The sequence below is a fragment of the Ruditapes philippinarum genome, unplaced genomic scaffold (genome assembly GCF_026571515.1).
Source record: "Ruditapes philippinarum isolate M1 unplaced genomic scaffold, ASM2657151v2 ctg23_1_1_1_1, whole genome shotgun sequence".
In the NCBI taxonomy this organism is placed as follows: Eukaryota; Metazoa; Mollusca; class Bivalvia; order Venerida; family Veneridae; genus Ruditapes; species Ruditapes philippinarum.
Window position 1 is genome coordinate 462,228 of NW_026864815.1, and position 23,306 is coordinate 485,533.

The following is a 23,306-nucleotide window of genomic DNA, read 5'->3' on the forward strand; positions in this document are numbered from 1 at the left end:
TGTCTTATTGCCAATGTTTTAAGTATATTTTACTACAATGTCTGCCAAAGGAGTATGTTTATGATATTGTAGCTTGATTTATTTTGTTACTAATAATCATTTATAAAGATAGGGAACGTTTTATGTAGTATTATATTAGATTAATTAGTTTGAGTACTAAATTAAAATTACAACCTAATATATCTACGTTTACCGACGGGGATTTATATTTTTCTTCCCTTTCTTTGTATATGATATAAGTAGTCTCATATTAAAACGCGGCCCCGGGAAATATCGCATCTATGCCTTTTAGGTTCTCCCTCCCCTCACCCCGTAAATGTAAAGACCCCGCACCGCAAGACAATATAAACAATATAAAGGCGTGCTTTTATGTAGGTAATCTTGAGGACTGATCGAAAGATAATATTTTGGTCATTACCATCGATATCCTCGCACTGATTGGGTTACAATTTTCTGCAATTTGTGTTTACCTTGGTTGAATCAGATTCCCTTTCGCACTATATAAACAGCCTTTGCCCGAATAAATGAATATACGTCGTTTCAAATTCTTGTTTAAAGCTTGTTGTACGTGATAAACGGCACATAATCCATTTCTACATAAAAAGGTAAACATCATTATTTATAAAATAGGTATAACAGGCGATAATGATGATATATATGTGATTAAAGTACTCCGTATATCTGTATATAGTACAAACCTTCTGAATTATGGGATCGCTCGGGAGCAAATAAAATACAATACTGCAAATTAAAATGACAGCTTCGTTTTCTTTGAGTTTAGGAAAGGCAGTTAAAAGTGCAGAGTTTTTCACGCCTACAACCAGTTGTATTGGGTGACAATCGTTACTATTGTGTTAGGTGCTTAAAATGTAAAGGATGCTCAGCAAAACAATTAATATATACATGTAAATCATCATTTCAAGTACGCACTATTAAGTGAGTTATTTTCTAAGCTCGCGGTTATCTACTCTTCCTCTAATTGGTTAAATATCTTCTTAAGTTTCGTGACGTCACCTTATCAAAATATTAGTAATAAATACTTATATGTTTAAGCTGGACTTTTTTTCGAACGGAAATAATCCATAAAATTTATTGTAAAAATGCCTTCTGCAAGACTTTAATTTAAAAGCGAATGGTTGTAATAGATTTTATAAAACATTTTATAATAACTGTGTTTCAATGATAATTGCCCTATCACATTTTCTATATACTGGTTAAGATAACTGTTTACTTATTAGTCGAAATATTAAAAGTATTTGTAAATATTGACAAAAATCCCAATAAAATTCTAAATCATGGTTTGATTGTATCAACAAGGACTACGAATGATAAATCAAATATATCATGTGTACTTTTGTATTTAAATACTTTATTGCACTAGTATATAAGAACGATTAATGCAGCGGTAAACTTGAAAGCTTCTACAATAATGCAACGGTAGCTTGTTTTGATACCGTTTATATGACTTTATATATACTTCAGTTGAAGCGTATATAGTAGAAATCGTTTAGAGTGTTTACTTTGTTATATACGTATATATCATGTATATTTAAACTACATTGTATATAGATTGTGCAAAAAATGTAATTTCTCAATATTGTAGTACAGTTATAAAGACTCCAACCCTAATATAGCGTTTGCATCGGCGAGACATGAACAAATATCCAATAAGACCCAACGAATAATGATAATAAATTAATTAATACTAGTGTGATTCCTGCCGTTTTGTGTTATCAAGTCAATAGAAAGGAATATTATTGGCATCAAATAAAAGTTTTATAGACAAATACGTCAGTATCTACATTACTGCAGCTGAGTAGATGTACATGATTACCTAGGTAACGAAGTAAAGTGGGCGTGATTTTGTGTATATAAACTTCATTGTCATTGTAGCTTTATCAATACAACTGTCTTATGTTTAAAAAGAATATTATCATGCAATTTGTTTTATTCATATATTTAAAGTTACGCTTTGAATCGTTTACGAAAAATATTTATTGAAATTAATTTTATTGAACAACTTTTATAACCAAAAAATGCTCAAAATTGATAATATTTCAATGAATATTTATACACAGTAGTTTGTCGTAAATTTTTATCGATACAAAGTTCAAAACATCGTACGTAGATTTAACATTTTTACAGGACTCTATTTTACTAAACAATCACCGTTATTGTCAAAAAGTAAATAAAGTGCGTGATTCATAGCCACTAGAGGAAACCGCAACTTTTACTTTTTATTCAGTGTTTAAAATTATTCATGATATAACTTTGTCACGACGAACTGGTGATTGGTCCCTTAAAGTATTAAATAAAAAACTGCTTGTAGTGATTAAGTGTCTTTCTTCAGCAGATAACTTACGATAATATTTTTGAAATGATAGAGGAGTTGATTCAGAGCTATAACTTTGCTACAATATTTGTAACTATATTGATTGCGGTCCTTTGGATAATTGTTGCTAGACGACCACGAGAATATCCTCCAGGACCACCCGTGTTTCCGGTGTTGGGAAATATCCCTTCTTTGATCAGCAAGGACCCTGTTCTAAAATTCACTGATCTTCGAAGGACATATGGAGACATCTACGGATTGTATATTGGAAAGGATTTTACCGTAATACTTAATGGTTATGAAGTTATACACGATGCTCTTGTTAAAAAAGGTGACGTGTTCTCTAAGCGGCCACGTTCGGAATTTCATCAGCTGATGTTTAAGGAGCCCGGCATTGTTTTTGCAAATGGTAAAGCTTGGAAAGAGAACCGGAAATTCGCACAACTTGCACTTAACGAATTTGGTTATGGATGGACAGAAAAGACGATGGAAGAAAGGATAAATGAGGAGATCAGATATTTCGTAAACAGAATCGAAGCTTTTGAACAGCCTTTTGATATATGTGAAAGTGTAAACCTTAGTGTTGCTAACGTTATCGCGGGGATTTTGTTCGGACAACGTTGTGAGTACGACGACAGCAGTTTTGTTTCATGTCTCCATAGTGTAGGTGAAGCTGCGAAACTGTTCGCTAGAACCGGTCTTATGATGAGTTGTTTTCCTTTTTTGAAAAGTTTACCTGGCGATCTACTAAGTTTGAATAAAATAGAACAAATAAGGCAAAAGCCAAAGCAATTTCTGAACAGTATTTGTATGCGACATACAGAAACGTATGACAAAGATATAAAAAGGAATGTCTTAGATTTATACATGAAACAGATTGGGCTCCAAACTAAAAATAATAGCGAATGTGGCATGTTCTCCGAGGTTAATATGCGAGTAATGATGGGTGAACTTTTGAGTGCTGGATCTGAAACAACAGCTACCTGCATAATCTGGATAATTCTACATCTTATACGTAACCCTGAAATACAAAGAAGATTACACGAGGAAATAGATGATGTAATTGGAAAAGAGAGGTCTCCGAATCTCGAAGACAAAATAAAACTTCCTTTTCTAGAAGCCACAATCCTTGAAGGACTTCGGATTGCCCCTGTAGCGCCACTTTCCGTACCACATGCTGTTCACGAGGACGTCACATTTAGAGGTTTTGTCATCCCTAAGGAAACCACAGTATTGGTTAATTTACATTCTGTCCTGAAAGACCCACATATATGGAGTGAGCCAGATTGTTTTCGACCAGAAAGGTTTTTAGATGAAAGCGGAAATATTTCAGTACCTGAGGAGTTTATACCATTCAGTGTAGGACGACGTGCATGTTTGGGTGAATCTTTGGCGAGAATGGAGTTGTTTCTGTATACAGCTACGTTGTTACAAAAGTTCACGATTTCCTCTGCCGAAGAAGGAACATTGCCAAGTGATAGAGGCCATTTAGGAATGACCTTTAGTCCTTTACCTTTCAAAATCAGATTGAAAGAGAGATGGTAAATTCTTATACATATTCAACGCTATGTATAATTCTTCTGAAACATTAACCAAAACAGTATTAAAAAACTAAATTCTCAATATCAACAATTTTGACATATTAGATATGTGATAACGAACTATAGTGATTTATCGTGTAGAAGATTCTATATTGAACGGATGTTAATTATCATTATTCTACATTTTATATGTATCATTACAGAACTATACAAACGGCCTGAAAATGGTCGAATTTTAAGAATCTTCAAACATCATATTTCTTTTGTGATTCTATTAATTATAAAACATATTGTGAGTTTTTATTTGAATACTATAAACTTATTTGAATAAAACTTTATTGACAGTTTGATTTATTTAAATTTATCGTCTACTGTAGAACATCGAGAACAAGCATATACGCTTATAAATCATTTAGTAAAGACTGTATGCGCTTATTCTTTGATACGCACTTAGATAGACCATTAAATGTGCGATAATTTTAATATGCGCTTAAAGAACAAAATAACTGAGTATGCACCTTTGCTTAAAAAAACAAAAAGTTTACGTGTAATGGAAAGTTTACGTGTAATGATATCTATGCTAGACAAATAAACACTTTATTAATCTTTTTACGTATATTTACTCATGTTTATGACTAAATAAAAAGATTGATTACAATGTTTGTGATACTCGTCTATTCTATAGATAAGTAATTAGATGCTTGATTATAATAAAAAAAAAATACAAATATGCGTGAAAAGATTTTAGATTATGTTTAAGCCTGTTTAGACTACCAGTGAAAACCGCTCATGGTATAATTACCTTCTGCCATAAAAGTTGAAAGAAAAAATAAAAACTTCAAAGAGATTCAGACTCACACAATTTATCCCAATACTGTGTAAGGACTGTATCGGTAACACTATTATTCATGGAATATGACTTCATGATTTTTCTTTAAATTGACAAAATAAAGCGCTTTTTGGCATATATACTGACGATGAGGAAAGATATGCACCTTTTCAGGTACATATTTCGTGGAAAAAAACTACGTGCGTTTTAGCTCACCTTGCACAAAGTGCAGGTGAGCTTTTAGGATGGCCAACCAAATGGCGTCCGTCGTCTGTCGTCCGTCCACATTTTAAATATTCTAAGGACATCTTCTATGATACCGCAAGCAAATGTTAATGAAAACTTGGCAGGAATACTCTTTGTATGAAGCTCTATCAAATTGTTCAAAGAAATTCCATTTTCATGCAGAACTCTGGTTGCCATGGCAACCGAAAGAAAAATCTTTAAATATCTTCTTTTAAAGAACCGTAAGAGCTAGATCTTAGATATTTGGCATGAAACATCTTCTAATGAGTGTCTACCAAGTTTGTTCAAATAAAAGCCCTAGGGTCAAAATTGGCCCCGCTCCAGGGGGTCATTGATTTTCCCTATATGCATATAGTAAAAACTTAAAAATCTTCTTTTAAAGAACTTAAAGAGCTAGAGCTAAGATATTTGGCATAAACATCTTCTAGTGAGTGTCTACCAAGTTTGTTCAAATAAAAGCCCTGGGTCAAAATTGGCCCCGGCCCGGGGGGTCATTGATTTTCCCTATATGCATATAGTAAAAACTTAAAAAATCTTCTTTTAAAGAACTGTAAAAGCTAGAGCTTAGATATTTGGCATGAAACATCTTCTAGTAAATGTCTACCAAGTTTTGTTCAAATAAAAGCCCTGGGGTCAAAATTGGCCCCGCCCCAGGGGTCATTGATTTTCCCTATATGCATATAGTAAAAACTTAAAAATCTTCTTTTAAAGAACCCAAAGAGCTAGAGCTAAGATATTTGACATGAAATATCTTCTAGTGAGTGTCTACCAAGTTTGTTCAAATAAAAGCCCTGGGGTCAAAATTGGCCCCGCCCCCGGGGGTCATTGATTTTCCCTATATGCATATAGTAAAAACTTAAAAAATCTTCTTTTAAAGAACCGTAAGAGCTAGAGGCTTAGATATTTGGCATGAAACATCTTCTAGTGAATGTCTACCAAGTTTGTTCAAATAAAAGCCCTGGGGTCAAAATTGGCCCCGTCCCAGGGGGTCATAGATTTTCCCTATATGCATATATAAAAACTTAAAAAATCTTCTTTTAAAGAACCCAAAGAGCTAGAGCTAAGATATTTAGCATGAAACATCTTCTAATGAGTGTCTACCAAGTTTGTTAAAAATAAAAGCCCTGGGGTCAAAATTGGCCCCGCCCCAGGGGGTCATTGATTTTCCCTATATGCATATAGTAAAAACTTAAAAAAAATCTTCTTTTAAAGAACTCAAAGAGCTAGAGCTAAGATATTTAGCATGAAACATGTTCTAATGGGTGTCTATCAAGTATGTTTCAAATAAAAGCCCTGGGGTCAAAACTGTCCCTGCCCCGGGGGTCATTGATTTTCCTTATATGTGTATATAGCAAAAACTTAAAAAAAATCTTCTTTGAAAAAACCCAAATAGCTTGAGTTTAGATATTATACATGAAACATCTTTAAGTAAATATCTACAAAGTTTGTTCAAATAAAAGCCCGGGGGTCAAAACTGGCCCTGCCCCAGGGGTGTCATTGTTTTTAACTATATGTGTATAGTAAAAACTTAAAAATATTCTTTTAAAAAACCCAATGAGCTAGAACTTATATGTTTAGCATGAAACATCTTCTTATGGGTGTCTACCAAGTCTGTTCAAATAAAAGCCCTTGGGTAAAAATTGACCCGGGGGGGGCTATATACAGGTGAGCGACCTCAGGGCCATCATGGCCCTCTTGTTAGTTAAACACCTCCCATTATAATCTCGATCAGTGTATATGATCTTGATTGAATGTTGTCTGAGCAGCTCTGACTTGAATGAAAACGTCAGGAGGACATGATCGCTTTAATTGTTACATAATTATATAGTTTCAGCGTCAGCTTTCTCCGATTTTTCTTTAACTACATGTATCTTGCTTCAATTTTGTAACACTCCTTTAATTAGCCAAAATCATCTTTCCTGTTACGCTGCCATATGACTTAAATTGTGTTGGTGTGCCGTAAAACCAAAGAAACAATGAAATTATCACATAATACCTGGATACTAAGGGGTTATGAAAACTTCTCATATTTGATTGTTTGATGGCTCAGAAAGACAGAAAGAAATTTAAAATTTAGCAGGTGACTAAAACTGATTGAAACTTGGAAAAAAATAGTATTTTGCTTTGTCAGTTTTTGTAGAAGAAGGTACAGTATGTTCAGAGCATCTTTTGTTGTTGGCATCTGTTAACCATTTTGTTAAAGGCTCATTATGCCTTGGAAATGCTGTCACTTTTAATTCGCAAAAACTGTTTATTTTTGTAATCTTGTTAGTTTCCAAAAAATATACTAATTTGCTACATACATGAACTATGAACTACCTTTTACATCTTTAGCATTGTTGGCAATTGGTATAATTATAGTGAATTAGTATTTTGTATAGAAATCAAAATAGTACTTTGTTTACATTTTGCCATCTTAACAACACATTACTGCATGTTCAGTGCTACTTTTTAGCTCACCTGTCACAAAGTGACAGGGTGAGCTTTTGTGATCGCTTTTCGTCCGGCGTCCGTCTGTCGTCCGTCCGTCCGTCCGTCGTCCGTCCGTAAACTTTTACTTTAAATGACATCTCCTCATAAACCACTAAGCCAATTTCATCCAAACTTCACAGGAATGTTCCTTTGGTGGTCACCTTTAAAAATTGTTCAAAGAATTTAATTCCATGCAGAACTCTGGTTGCCATGGCAACCGAAAGAAAAAACTTTAAATATCTTCTTTTAAAAAAATTATAAGAGCTAGAGCTTAGATATTTGGCATGAAACATCTTCTAGTGAGTGTCTACCAAGTTTGTTCAAATAAAAGCCCTGGGGTCAAAATTGGCCCCGCCCCGAGGGGTCATAGATTTTCCCTATATGCATATAGTAAAAACTTAAAAAATCTTCTTTTAAAGAACTCAAAGAGCTATGGCTAAGATATTGAGCATCAAACATGTTCTAATAGGTGTCTACCAAGTTTGTTCAAATAAAAGCCCTGGGGTCAAAATTGGCCCCGCCCCAGGCGGTCATTGATTTTCCCTATATGCATATAGTAAAAACTTAAAAAATCTTCTTTTAAAGAACCGAAAGAGTTAGAGCTAAGATATTTAGCATGAAACATGTTCTAATAAGTGTCTACCAAGTTTGTTCAAATAAAAGCCCTGGGGTCAAAATTGGCCCCGCCCCGGGGGGTCATTGATTTCCCTATATGGATATAGTAAAAACTTAAAAAATCTTCTTTTAAAGAACTCGAAGAGCTATGGCTAAGATATTTAGCATCAAACATGTTCTGATAGGTGTCTACCAAGTTTGTTCAAATAAAAGCCATGGGGTCAAAATTTGCACCGCCCCAGGGGGTCATTGATTTTCCTTATATGTGTATAGCAAAAACTTAAAAAATCTTCTTTGAAAAAAACCAAATAGCTAGAGTTTAGATATTAAGCATGAAACATCTTCTAGTAAGTGTCTACAAAGTTTGTTCAAATAAAAGCCATGGGGTCAAAACTGGCCCGGCCCCAGGGGTGTCATTGTTTTTAACTATATGTGTATAGTAAAAACTTAAAAACAAAATCTTCTTTTAAAAAGCCCAATGAGCTAGAGCTTAGAAGTTTAGCATGAAACATCTTCTTACGGGTGTCTACCAAGTTTGTGCAAATAAAAGCCCTTGGGTTAAATTGGCCCTGCAACATTGGGGGGGGGGCTTATATACAGGTGAGCAACCTCAGGGCCATCATGGCCCTCTTGTTTTTTTGTTGTTTTTTTTGTTTTGTTTTTTCGAAAATAATTTGTATCAAAGAAAGTATACGCCTATTTTCAATAATCAGTGTGCCTTTATATTCAAACATGAGCCTATTTTTTCGAAGTTCTATAGTATGTTTATTAGTCTATACTAGGTAGTATGTGTAGTGATCCGAATTCATGGTCCTTTACATACCTAACGCCAGCTATAAACATAGCATATTAACTCAGATTTTTCTATTCTAAAATCAATGCATTTGATAAGATGCTTTGTCTGTTTTGCTTCCTCCTATTTTATTTCGGTGTCCTGCTTGGTTCCGTGCCGGTGGTTCTGTGTTGCTGGATTGTGTTGGCTGAGTTTATTAAATGCCGCCATGTTGATCGTTGCTCTCTTATGTGTTGGTCATGCATACTATAAAGAAACCATCAAGTGCTGAGGTTATACAGATGAATGTAAATTTAATATAAGTAATAGGTTTTGTAATGTTTCTGATTATAAGTCTAACAAGGTTATATGAGTACAAAATAATATTCATCTTCGAAATAATTTTATTCCATGAGTATTACAATGATAACAATTAAGTCCGTTTCTAGTCGCTTAATTGATACCATATGTGCCTGTACGTACTGTATACGTAATTGTTGAGGAGAAGTTCTCATTTTACTAATAAATCGGAGCCTTAAGTCGGCGATTAATCGAATAATCTCGTTTTAGAAACTTAACCACTAGTTTTTCGTAAATATTTCTGCGCACATTCAACATAATAGGTTTCAGTACGTTTTTGCCCGCCAAGTAATCGTGCTGTTAATTTCCAATTGATGTTAACGTTGTATAATATGTGGTGTATGTCAACCGATGGTTTGTGCAAATATAAAGGGCGTGGCTTGATTTACTGATGTAGTGTATACTCATCATGTTATAATGTATACAACACACACGTTTTTCCGGTGTGAATCCAATAATTAGAAGTACTTGAATCAATAAATACTTGACATGTCATAATGTGAGGGGATTGGATTCAGGCTTTTTGTTTTCGTGGAAAAAAAACCTACTCATTTTCGTGATTTATGTCATACTGTTTATTTTGCTATTGTGACATAATTGTATAGATATTAATAATGAGAATGTGGGTTTACAAATAACTGGAAAAAGGGTGTTTCTTTGTATATGATATGAACTTAATTCTTACAACAATTCTAAATAGATTTACTTTACAATACATGGTAGGTGCTAAATATATAGTAGTGATACAACAGATAATTATGTCTGATAAAAAGTTGCCCCCTACTGGGGGTTGAACTCACAGCCACAAGTTTCAATGCAGCTGACAGCAGTTCTAGGCTTTTTAACTATTTTTAAAGCGGAATAAATGCATAAGGGGTATACACTATAGGCTTACATTTTCTTATATCATTAACAGCTCAAACTTTTGAATAATTGATAAAAATAATGTGTTTGTAGGACTAATAAGGACTAGCAAGAATAATAAAGTCCTCTATTAAGTACACATGTACTAGCAAGTAAAACTGATAGTTTGTTTGAAAACGATACATACTCTATACCTAAAAATAAGAAAGTACGCTCACAAAATGAGTTAGCAAAGCTTTTATATGTTTTTTTTTCTTCTTTTATATGCGCTCCGTGATAGGCCACAGAATGTGCTTCGTTGTAATATACGCTTACACTACGGAAGGAATGACATCATTTATAAATTTTGTGTGAATATTTTTTTTTCCTGAAAAATTATATGAAAGATAAATGAGCATGATATTTACTTATTCGCATACTGTACAATATGACCGAATAAAGAACACGCAGCTCAACAGGTTTTACAGTTGTAAAAGTATTTCTTATTGTGCAATATAATCGCTAGCATTACGTTTCGTGATCAATGTTGTCAGTGACATATCATCATCATCAATGGCATTCAGGTGCGTCTTTAAAGATCCTATAACTCAATTCTTTTATGGTTTATCATAAATATAAGCTCAAATGAAGATTTATCAATATTGTAAGTTCCAAAAAGAATTATTTGTAAAGATATTACCGTATTTACATTTCATATTAATAAAGGGACGTAATTAGAAATTTATTTTCTATAAAGTCTTAAGTCAACGTTTTCAAAACGAAATGAATGCATACATTTTAATGATTACATATAAATTAAATGTAGACAAAAATCTGCAGTACATTTTTTACATATTCTTCGATTTTTGAAAATTGTTTTAGAAGCATAGTTATATACCTATAAAAAATTTCTCTTAAGTGTGGTAACAACCTTAATGATAACATACATGCAAGATCTTTAAAGTGTCTTTTATCCGAGGTATCATTAGTAATCATTTCATAACATCTCTGGACCAAAGGGGTCCGACACACTTTGGTGTGTTCATATAGTGTAATTAACTTACACAAGCAATTTGACAAAAAATATATGGACAAATATTTTATATAGAGACTTTATAAAATATAAGTCCATATATTTTTTTGTCAAATTGCTTGTGTAAGTTAATTACACTATATGAACACACCCAAATGTGTCGGACCCCTTTGCCCTGGACTTCCTCGAATCTTGACATAATAATAATAATGATGATAATAATGATGATGATGATGATGATGATGATGATGATGATGATGATGATAAACACTTTATTTTATGATGGTAACATATTAAGAAATACATGTCTTATTTACAATATGGTCTTCAATTAAACAAGATAAAGAAAATCACAGTATGTACACACATATAAAAATATAAACAACATACATTTACTCGTAAATTGACAGACACATGCATTCACCAGAATCATTTTAATTGTAAATTAAGTAAAAAGTTTTTCATATTTCTTTAAAAAAACATATAGAGAGGAAGATTCTTTAATAAATAAATGTAAATTATTCCAAACTTGCATAGCTTTATTTCTAAAAGATATTTTAACATATTTTGTATTAGGTTATACATGTATTATGTTTTATTAGTAAGTTGATGTAAGTGTATATGTTTCATTTTTCGAGAACACTAGGATATCTGGAATTTAGAACAAGTCAATCCTTGTATAGATATTAATAATGCAGCATTATACGTGCATCTATTTTCAAAAGTTAATCAGTTTAATTCAAGGAAAATTTGTAAAGGTGGCGTTTTAACTAGTTTACACAATATAATCTTTGCTGTGCATTTCTGCAGTTTATTCATTTTTTTCAAATTCAGTTCTGTTGCAAGTAAAATCTATATAATACAACCATAATGAAAACAAGGTAAAATATAGGCATTCTAAAACATTTGTGTCAGCGAATAAAAAGTACGATATACGCTTTAAGAGAGCAATTTGTTTTTGTAATTTATTACAGACATGCTTTATTTGGATATTTCATTTCAAGTTTTCATCTAATTACATGTAAATACCAAATTATTTCCGTGATATCGTTTGACTCAGGCGTGTACCTTCTATATTTATATCTAATGAAGGTTTGGATTTTAATTTGTTTTCTGATCCAATAATTACATTAGGCGTTGACAAAAAAGCTACTGTTTTATCACAGTAATTCAAAATGATACTTAAAGCAAAATCATACGTATTATTTTTAAATGTCCCTACTTAACTTGATATTATTTTACTTTTGTTTCAACAAAACATTTGAGCCGTGCCATGACAAAACCAGCATAGTGGGTTTGAGACCAGCATGGATCCAGACCAGCCTGATCCTCCGCACAGTCTGATCAGGATCCATGCTGTTCGCTATCAGTTTCACTACTTGTAATAAGGTTTGTAAGCGAACAGCATGGATGCTGATCAGACTGCGCGGAGGCGCAGGCTGGTCTGGATCCATGCTGGTCGCAAACACATTACGTTGGTTTTGTCGTGGCGCGGCTCATTTGTATTTGTTTGATTTACAATTTCATGGTTTACGTTGATCAAGAAGTTCGTAAATAATACTTTAAAACTTGTGAACATGGAAAAAAGATATTACATTTCAAATGAGAGCACTCGTTATGTTCCTTTTTAAGTTTATCACTCAACATATTAGAAATGCCATAGAAAGCATAAACATTAACAATAATAATATTCGGTGTTTTCAGCGACCAGTTCGTGCTCTATAAAAAACAAGGCACACATTCTTGACATGTCAATACCAACCTTCGTGGCACAGCTTGGAGAGTATATGTTATTAGATCATAACGTTACAAAGGTTTTAGAAGATGTAAGGGATACGGTTGTTAAAGAGGTAAAAAAAAAATTATTATTATTAAGAGTTTTAGAGATAAAAACAACAATATTTTCCTTTCATTTTTGTTTAAAATTACAGATATAAATCGTTATACAGTTTGGTTTGTTCTGTAAATGCAGTTGATGCAGCTCTTGCATCTTAAGGTTTGCTTTTAATTTCAGCTTATGAAAGACCTTGCAGACAAACTTGGCGAAATAGGGAAAGAGTTTAAAAATAAAGTAGATTTCTGTGTTAGTGCAAATATTCCTGTTCCACCGTTTGACATAGTATTCTTCGATGTTCGACAACATTTCATGGTTGGACCTGTTCCTCTCTCGCTAGGTATATTATTTTATATAACTATTTATTGTTGTAGTCTGTTGCGCCTTCATAATTTGAGCCGCGTCACGACAAAACCAACATAATGGGTTTGCGACCAGCATGGATCCAGACCAGCCTGCACATCCGCGCAGTCTGATCAGGATCCATGCTGTTCGCTTACCAACCCTATAACAAGTAGAGAAACTGATAGCGAACAGCATGGATTCTGATCAGACTGCGCGGATGCGCAGGCTGGTCTGGATCCATGCTGGTCGCAAACGCATTATGTTGGTTTTGTCCTAACACGGCTCATTTCCTAAAACTATGGTAAGTTCCCGGTATAACTCTGCTCCAATTCCAAATTAGGGGAATTCATCGGAGTAAAGTATTTAAAAAATTTATTTTTACAGTCATGCTCATCATATCTTTAGGTTGATCATAAGTAATATATAACGACTAACTTGGTAAAAAACATTGTAGTAACATTTCCCATGGCTTGTAGGAGACCCCCTTTAATCGAAAGGTCATTTGGTCAAGGTCACAACTTAAGAAAAAGAACAAGTCTTATTTCCCTGTCAAAGATGTTTTTTAAACTCATCAGTTATTACACATAATTATTATCATTATTGTTATTATTGCTATTATTATTATTATTATTATTATTATTATTATTATTATTATTATACTTGACTTTTATGAAATATGCCTTAGTACGTAAATATGCCAGTAGATACGGATGTCTGCAAAATGTTATAGTGCATTTTTTCTTGAACAATCTCTCAAGTTAAAAACAAGGATAATATATATGATACATAAAATATGAGGAGTTTCGGGAAATTCATTTATAGTTATTTAAATTGTGCGATAGAAAAAGAATCGTATATGTTCACTATGTATACAACTTTTTTTGTATAGCACTTGAAACCTTATGTAAACGTTATTGTTATTGCATAACAAGCTGATAAAATGTCACAGACTTTGGTGATTTTTCATATGTCTAACACTGTTGAAACAAAAATGAATCTAATTTGGTTATTTGATTACATTCACAGGATTTGGTGCTGGTGGAAGTGTCGGTTTGGGTGTTAAAGTTGGACTTTGTGTACTCAGTATGACAACACAGGTAAAACTATGACCAAATTTGTAGTAAAGCGATGATTAAAGCTATGTTTGATAATAGAAGAATGTACAAATTTTAATTTGATTGAGATTACTTAATAAATTGAATTTAAAAAGAAAAACAGAAAGACTCGAACTTGTTTTTATTATTTTTTTCCCGGTATGAAACATTTAAGTGTAATCATGAAGACACAGTAGCATCGCATCTTGGATATAAGTATTAAAACAAAGGTAAAGATCAAAGCAACAAAGGAACATGCGTATTATTTGATTTCATGATATCGATTAGGCCTAAAGCTGATGCACCGAATTGTAAAATGTTATGATAAGAACTTATTTTAAAGATCTGCATTGGCGACTACGGAATCTAAAATACGATCATTATTTATTGGTATACATGTAATGCCTTTATTATAACATTTTCTTTACGGAAAATTAACACAATTCAAAACAAAATATTATATTAAATCAAAGCAACATACATTTATTATGACTTTGCATTTTTATTTTATCAGTTAACTTTGACACCCTGGGTAGGTGGTAAAGTGTGGGGCGATGCCGCTGTTGACATATTCATTGCAAGGGGAGGAATACGTTTAATAGGATATTTAATGGAAACCAAATTCCCCATGACAACAGAACTTGTCTTCTCAAAATATCCTATTGATGTCGGGTATGATTTTTTAAACCATAAATAAAAGGTATGAAATACCGATAAATGTTGGTAATAGTCTGTCGAAAAGTAGTTCCATTAGCAGGGCATTTATTAAGAATCAATACTTCAAAAATATACTTTGCAATTGAGCTTTTGATATTGTATAATTATGAAGAAAAATAAAATTAGTTGTTTACATTTAAAATAAATTTGGTTCGGTAACTTTTATTTCTCGACAAGATTTGATCCTTAGGGTATCCGATGAAAAGGTAAAATGTTTATGTTCATTTTAAGTACCAGTCTTCCTTTTTTGTGCATTACAGGGCAAAAATGGACATGGTGTTAACACCTCTGCGTCTTCAGCTAAAAGCTTTTGCAGAGTTAAATCTTCTCTTTACGCGGGTGACCGTGTTTGAAGGTCTGCTTTGGGAATATTCTGTTCCAACAATCCGCAAAAATATTTTCCACAAGAAGAAACGAGATGACGACCCTTCTCCTCCTGCAGTTTTACCTAATACTATTAATGAAAGGAGAAAAAGGTCTGGAACTAGAGGATGTATTGTACAACAAGTTTTCGGAAGACCGTACTACGATCCAGCTTTTAGAATAGAAATGCACGCACAAGATGAGGTCAGTGAGGTAAAATTATTCTATGCGATTGGAACACATCGTGGTGGAACAAACCTCGTTGACTGGACTGATATGGGAGGTAATTCGCTCATGGTACCGTCAAAACTTCCGGGAGGAATACCTTTATACTGGTCAGTCAAGGCACAAAATAGTCAAGGCTTGTCTTCGATAAGTCAATGTTTCCTAAACACATATGATAGCACCCTGCCAGACGGAAGAGTGGAACATCCTTACAAGTTTTCTAGTCATCCAAATAAAATCATAGCGTCAGTCGTAGCCTTTGAAGACAGTCCATTGGTAGAAACACACTACAAAGCTGTAGGTTTTAGTCCCGGACAATTTGGGTCTCAATTTGTGGATTGGCAGGTGCTTCGACTTGATCATTCTACAACACGAAATGGAGTAAACGGTGCGTTAAAACATTTCACAATTCCTAGGGAGGGAAAGTTGGTGGCATGGATTCTAACGTCGAAGAATACCCCTGATGCAGAGGCGTGTGCTCAGATATGCATTAGCTATGGATCGAACTGTGTGTCCTTTGACTATGAACATCACTCGGAGACATGTGACTTACATGATGTTGTACAAGGTGCTAATGCTTACCTACGCATAAGTGGTACATACAGTAACTACGAAAGACTTGGTAGTGGTTATCATACACCAATAGAATATTCTGGTTTGCCGCTGACACATGGTTCAACATACTTTTGTTAACACAAAAGTTAGGAACGTTCTAGGCTATGATGCTTATCTTGTAGGCGAAGGAACAATGGTAGATTTTACTCCACCTGAACCTGGTATAATTAAGAATGCACGTCAAGATATCTTACGGGCTGATAAATGTAACGCAGCTGTAACCCAGCAATGTATCGACGTCACTTGGGAAAACAATCATAGGTAAAATGCATTGAATTATATTCTTTAAGGAAGTATGTGTTGTGCACTTTGAATCGCAAGGCTTTTACGTGTTTACATTATTTTTTAAATATGAATTACTTAATGTTACATAGATCAATATCATCACTTCGAATGAACTATGAAGGAACTATCCGTAAATTAAGACATGAATTATATGTTGAATTCCTATAATTTATGTTTTTTGTTTAGAATAATCATAGATGGTAAAGGCTCGGGCACAGTTTTCAACGGACACAAGCCTTTGTTTGACGAACTTTACACTCTGACTAATCATTATGTGTCAGGTAAGTCTTGAGTAGAAAACATTCGCGTATCTATAATATGACTGCAAACCATTTATTGTAATAGAAGTGAAACTTGCATAAATAGATAAATAGATAAAGTACAGGCATTATGAAAGGTTATTGCATCTTAATGGACCTTTATTACAAATATGGACATCTAAAAGTCGCTTCATTTAGGTATTTATGACATTACTTGAAGAAAAATATTTTTCGAGATTTATATTTGGGTTTAAGTTTTTTATCATTCGCTCATTCCGTTTTTAAAGATTATTTTTCTCTCAAAATGACCTGAATGAAAAACGTATAAATGATTTAAACTTAAAATCGGACTAAGAATTGTACTTAAAATCAATTTTGTGTCCGAGTATACACGTATATCTTTATTTTCATTTCCTTATTTTACCGTTTTGTGAGCGAGCTCTATTTGAGCTATGTAAAATATTCAAACTATGTTTTTAAAGTTTTGTCCTCATTGGAGGGTCTATTACAAAATGTTACTGATACTATGATCAAAGCTTAACATTGATATGTTTTAACAATTAAGAAAAAGTATGTCCCAGAGGTTGCAACTTAGAATCGAAACGATTTAAAATTGCATTCATATGTTTGTGCAGCCAACTGGAAAGGCTTCCACGATGACGAAAGCGGATTGTGGGGATTTACATGGGCCGTCGGAAGAAATGTTTGCGGCACAGATGTTGTCAAATTCAATGACCCTTATGCACATTTAACAAGCAAGAAATTCTGGACAGATTCTGGATTTCATAAAGGGATTCATTTGGAAGACGGTCATTACTATGTAACAGTGCAAGCTTTAAATGGTGCAGAACTTGGTGGATCACTTGTTACGACAGTATGCCATTCTACTCCATTCACCGTTGATACAACTCCTCCTGTTTTTAACGGTGTAACAGATATCATTTACGATGAGGATTTTGACCTTATTGCTATATACTATAACGCCACAGACGAGCTTTCTAAAATATCTGACGCTGAATTCGGTCTCGGTAAAACTAAGTATGACGTGCAGTTAAAGCCATACAGTCTCCATGCATCAATGGACAGGGATGATCCTTTCGTAGCTGTAGAAGAGCTTGGTTTACAAGAGGGAATACCAGCATGGATTCGTATTAGAGTAACAAATAATGGTATATTCCGCTTATTATAACTATATTAAAGTTGTTTGACTTTAGATTTAATGGGTGTCTTATAATTGATGTCTTATGATTTATTTCTTGATAATTTAATTCACAAATGACGTCACTTGTAAGTATAAGTTAGATGTACACATGTCTGTAAATGCTTTTGATTTTAGTTGAACTATTCACGGCTGGACACGGAGATGAACCAATACTGATAGACAAGTCTCCACCAATTTCTGGTAATGTTCTAGATGGAGAACGTCTCGGTAATGACAGAGCTTTTCAGGCAGACGATGATGAAATATGTGCTCAATGGATTGACTTTTTTGATCCAGAGTCAGGACTAGATAGGTAATCGAATTCATTTTAAATGATTTTATTACGTACATTTACCATGCTGATATATCTTTACATATTTTTTTGTATTTAAAACGCCAATCTATACATGTATTTTAATTTGATTTTAGTAAAAATGAGGAAGCTTTTGACTCCTAAAGAATAATATAAAAAGTGTCACATAGAATATAATTTGATTATTTTTTTTTTTCATATAATCATTTATTTTCATTTCTGTTTTATTTTGCCAACATAAAGATTCCTATGGGGTGTTGGTACCAAACCTGGCGACGACAATATTGTAAAGTTCCATAATCTGACAAGATACAAGAAATCAGCATGCACGAATGCAAGTTTAGCTCATAACCGGGTGTATTACTCTACAGTGTTTGCTTACAATAATGCTTTAAATTCAAAGTCAGCAAATAGTTCTTCCGATGGAGGTACACGTAGTTATAAATTATTCTTGATACAAACTTAAGTAAAGTTGTCTTACATTCCCTATAATAATCATACATGGACTCATTCTAAATGACAGAGAAACTCATTTGGAAATGAAGATTCTTAAAGTTAAGTTTTTGTCATAAAGATATTCCATCAACTTTTGTTTCCTGAAGGATTTTTTCTTCAAAATACTTCACATTTTTCAAATGTTTATTTACAGTTCTTGTTGATGTGACACATCCGATAGCTGGCCACGTAAAAGATGGTAAAACTTACGGAGGTGAACTTAATTTTAGTTCAGAAACAGTTTCCAAGTTTTTAAATTGGAATGCTTATTACGACCCAGAAAGTGGTATTGATCACTACAAGGTAGATGTTGTCATAAATAACGAGAAAAGAGGAACATTTGACGCTGGAAATGCAACGGAATTTGAAGATCATACAATATCGATGGAACATAAAGATAAAGTTAAATTTACTGTCCATGGCGTAAATGGTGCTGATCTTGAAAATGCATCAAAAAGCAATGGTTTTGATGTGGATTTGACATCGCCTATTCTTAAAGGTCAATTATTTTATTGTTAAAATGTAGTATAAAAATCACACTTATACAACAATAGTAAAACATGTATATATACTCCTTCCTTTAAATAAGTTTATATCAATCTAAAGACTATCAATTATTCACTGGTAAATCATAAACTTGATCAGATTAAGATGCAATCAAATTTGATAACAATATCATCTAAGTATACACTTATTTCACCATGCTATATTGTAGGAATAACCGATAATGATAAAGCCGCGGCGTACCAAAGTAACAATGAAAGATTGGATGTCATGTTTGAATTTCAAGATATCGAGTCAGGCATTAAGGAATACAGAGTTGTCATTTATGAAACAAGATATGGTGTAAAGCAGAAATTCTGGCCAAAGGACAGCCAGTACAATATATATAACCCCGCTTCACCTTCGAGTACGAAAATATCTTCTTCTGTTGATGGGTTATCATTGAGAGATGGTGCGTCATATTCATTGCATGTGACAGCACTTAATAGGGCACTTTTGGCATCCTCGCATGAGACTAATGGTGTAACAGTTGATACAACTCCGCCACAGAAACCAAAAGTAAATTGTTTTGTTTTCAATGATTATTATTATCTCTTTCCCTTTTAAAGGTTATGAAGCTATCTTCAAAAGGTAATATTATGTTGTTATAAGCATACGCTTATTACTGATTCTCGATACTGCCGTAACATAGAATGTTTTGATATATGACAGACATGATAATGTACGCAAACAGAAAAAAGTTGTTTGGTAACATATTAAATATTATGCTTCATTCTTATGCTTTGAACAGTTTGGCAAAAGTTTCATGCGTGCAGCATTAGCTTAAAGAAAATATATACCAAAATATTTCTTTTATACAGGCATTCGTTTCCAAAACTCAAATATTTCTTAAACTGCAGGCATTCTTAGAGGCAATCTTTTAACAAAGGAGTGAGAAGAATATATTAAGATATAATAAACTTGTTCATCTTTGTCCTTTGTGACACTTGGTAGGAAATCACACATTGATAAACGAATTTACCTGTGCAGTATACATTTTGACATATGTAGTTTTTAGATTTACTTTGTATACAAGTCAATCAACATTTTCCAAAATGTTATGCCAAGTTTAACAGAACTACTGTTGCCAAGTGACCTGTTGCATATTTTAAGGGCTATGGTCCTATTCCATGTCCTGTTTTTGCTTGGTATCCTGTTTTACTCCATGTCGATAGTCGTCTGTTGCTTATTTTTGGTAGAGAATGTCATCCATTGACTGTCGTCATTATTGGCTTCTGTTTTCTTATTTTGAATTTGATCATTTTCTTTTTTCACATTATAATAGAATATACTAAGTTTTTTTCTTCCATGTGTAACATCTTACTTGTCCATCAAATGTCAAAATGAATCTCATCTATCCCTATCATATTTTTTGAATTCCAATTAAGTTTTTCACTGAACCATTGTCTCAAAGTGTTCTAGCGAATTTTGTCGGCGTCCAATGAAACGTGTCCAGTTTTATTATATTTCACTATAGATTCTGACATGTTCCATTTGTTATTTTGAAATTGCGAAACAAGTTCTTGCAACTTTATATATTAATCACTCGAATGCAACTTAGTAGGATGGAGAAAATAAGAATTCCTAAAGAAAGCCCAACACGGCAAAAAATTGAAAATGTTGCAGGCTCGGTTTGAGCACCGGCTTAAGTAGAATTTAACATTCAACATAAACTGGTACAATTTTGAATTTTGAAACATTCGCAGATGAGTTCATATGGCGGTTATCATGGAAACTTCAATGTGACACGTAAGTGCCAAAAAAGCAACAAATGGTCCCCAATCAAAAAAAATGCGCGTGCCCTAAAAGAGAAAACAATGGTAGGAACTAAATAAAATCGAATTTTGAAAGGGGATCGGAGGTTATGAAGCCTGCATATCACAGATAAGACGTCAAAAGACAATTTAAAACATCTTTAAGGATCGGAAAAATAACATTTTGGATTGAATGTACGGGGCGAGCTTTTACAGCCTCCACACGGCACAAACAACGTTGTTAATGTTGATAACCGAATTGGGTTCGAACCCATCATCTCTGGACTGAGAGGCAGACACATAAGCCACTAGACCACCGCTTACCTTTAAACCATTTCTTCAAGGCAGAAAACAGAACTGTGGTAATTACTCTTTTTTATAAAAAAGAGAAAAACGGAATACCCAAATAACGCCAATAAAAAGACAAAATTGAAAATGTTTTAAGCTCGGTTGGATTGAGCCTGTGTTTTGGAAAGCTTAGTAATGAATGGTTAATGTTGCTTTTATATAAATTATATGTTTGAGTTTTGTTTAATTCAATTGAAAACCGACCCAAAAATCTCGGCTCTACCAAAATTGTGTTTGAATCGGCTTGAAATTTTAAAGCCAAACTAAATCCTTTTGAAGGATATCGAAACGGGAAAGGTAATGAAATTTCCAGAATTTCAAACGCAAAATTGAAAGGTTGAGCTCTGATAAGATAGACACGGTCCCAGACGATATTCGTCATGCAATAATTGATAGTTTTGTATTTGCTATGTATTACCCTTATGCTTTATCATTAATGTTTATTGTCATAGATATTTGTTCAGAACATGTAATTGTCATCATAAATTAAATGGCGTTAAATTTACACTTAAGTAAACTAGCGCAAATTCGCACATTCTCTGGTTCACTGTGAAGCTGCATTAGTAGTCCTTCTACTGACCATTTTAACTAGGGTCAATATGCGTAAGAAGGTTTTTGATATGAACAGTTTATGGAGGAATACTTTGACACCTCCATCAATGATAAATAATGGTAAACAATTGAACTGAGTTGTAATAAGATAATATAATTTCGTACGAACGATTATGTTGAACGATCGGCATATAACTTGATTGAATCATAGTAACACTGCGATGTCAGATTAAACAAAGACTCAACAGCGCAACATTTTATTTGTTTTATTAAATAGTTGTTCGCCTGAAATTTACTTGTACAGAAAATAATGTAAAAGATTACAATGAATCTAAACCACGCAATTCTGTTCACCATTTTATAGCAGTTGAGAAAAGTAATATAGTTCTTCAAACTTTCGATGTTAAACAACGCAAGCGAGAGTTCCTGCGCTAAGTACGAGTTTTGAATGCTTTTTCTTGATTAGAGAATAGACAAACTAAAGTTGGGAGCACGAGATTCAAAATTAATGCCTTAGTTTCGGAAATCTAGTGTGACAAAAAGTTTTTAATATATGATTTAACTTGACTTTTGTTCTAACTGTAATTGAACTTGTTCTTTGTCCTGAAATGGCAAATTTTTCATAATTAAGGCTTTTAATGAAGTTTACACACTTGCGTAGCAGATACAAGAACTGAAATGTAAATTTAGGATATTAACGTATTTTCTAAAAAAACATGTATGTTTAAATATTTCTAACATACTAATTCATGTTATGAAGCAGAAGTGATGTTAGATAAGGGCATATATTCATGGTATATCTATGACGCTGCGTATAGACTTCCTGAGTACGACCATGGTATTCCGAGGAGGATTTTTCGATCCGAATCGAAACATATTAGATATTGTATATCTGCATAATTCTGCAATATATTTATATTTAAAATGTTATCCTCAAATAAGATATTTGTTCATGGAAATTAAACTATTTTCTTACAATGGCGTATAAATTTACAGCTTTAACAACAGTGGTGAAATGACGTCATCTTAAGCACATAGTTCCCTTCTAACATGACGTCATTTTAACGCGGTTCATTCATAAAATGCGTTAAAATGACGTTGTTGTATGGCACGCGACTCACCTGGCACCCTCCATGCCAGATGAAAATTCCGACATGGGTAAAACCCACGGAAACGCCAGTTTGCTATGCAAGAAAACAATATCGCTGACGTTTGTTGACGTGTCACGGGTTCACGTTGATGATTCTATCTAATTGCATGTCAATAAAAAACCAAACCTGCAACATTTTATTTTTTTATTTAGGAATTCAGTTTTTCTT

The 23,306-nt window shown here is 33.4% G+C and overlaps 2 protein-coding genes across 2 annotated transcripts in view; both read left to right on the forward strand.

Annotated features, from left to right (window-relative positions):
• Positions 1-16,441, forward strand: part of LOC132726933 (uncharacterized) — a 42,901-nt gene extending 26,460 nt beyond the window's left edge. The window contains exons 31-35 of the mRNA XM_060712348.1: positions 12,748-12,893; positions 13,058-13,217; positions 14,249-14,319; positions 14,831-14,988; positions 15,294-16,441. Of these exons, the coding sequence (XP_060568331.1) occupies positions 12,748-12,893; positions 13,058-13,217; positions 14,249-14,319; positions 14,831-14,988; positions 15,294-16,314 (1,556 nt within the window). The 3' untranslated portion in view covers positions 16,315-16,441. The remainder of the gene's footprint in view (positions 1-12,747; positions 12,894-13,057; positions 13,218-14,248; positions 14,320-14,830; positions 14,989-15,293) is intronic.
• On the forward strand, positions 1,910-4,217 carry LOC132726938 (cytochrome P450 2U1-like). Its single transcript, XM_060712352.1, has one exon. It carries the CDS (start codon positions 2,378-2,380, stop codon positions 3,875-3,877), a length of 1,500 nt encoding a protein of 499 aa, XP_060568335.1. The 5' UTR covers positions 1,910-2,377; the 3' UTR covers positions 3,878-4,217.
• Positions 16,442-23,306: the final 6,865 nt, after the last annotated feature.

Excerpts from the sequence above, each read along its gene's own strand:
- LOC132726938 (XM_060712352.1), top strand. The coding sequence starts at position 2,378 with ATGATAGAGGAGTTGATTCAGAGCTATAACTTTGCTACAATATTTGTA.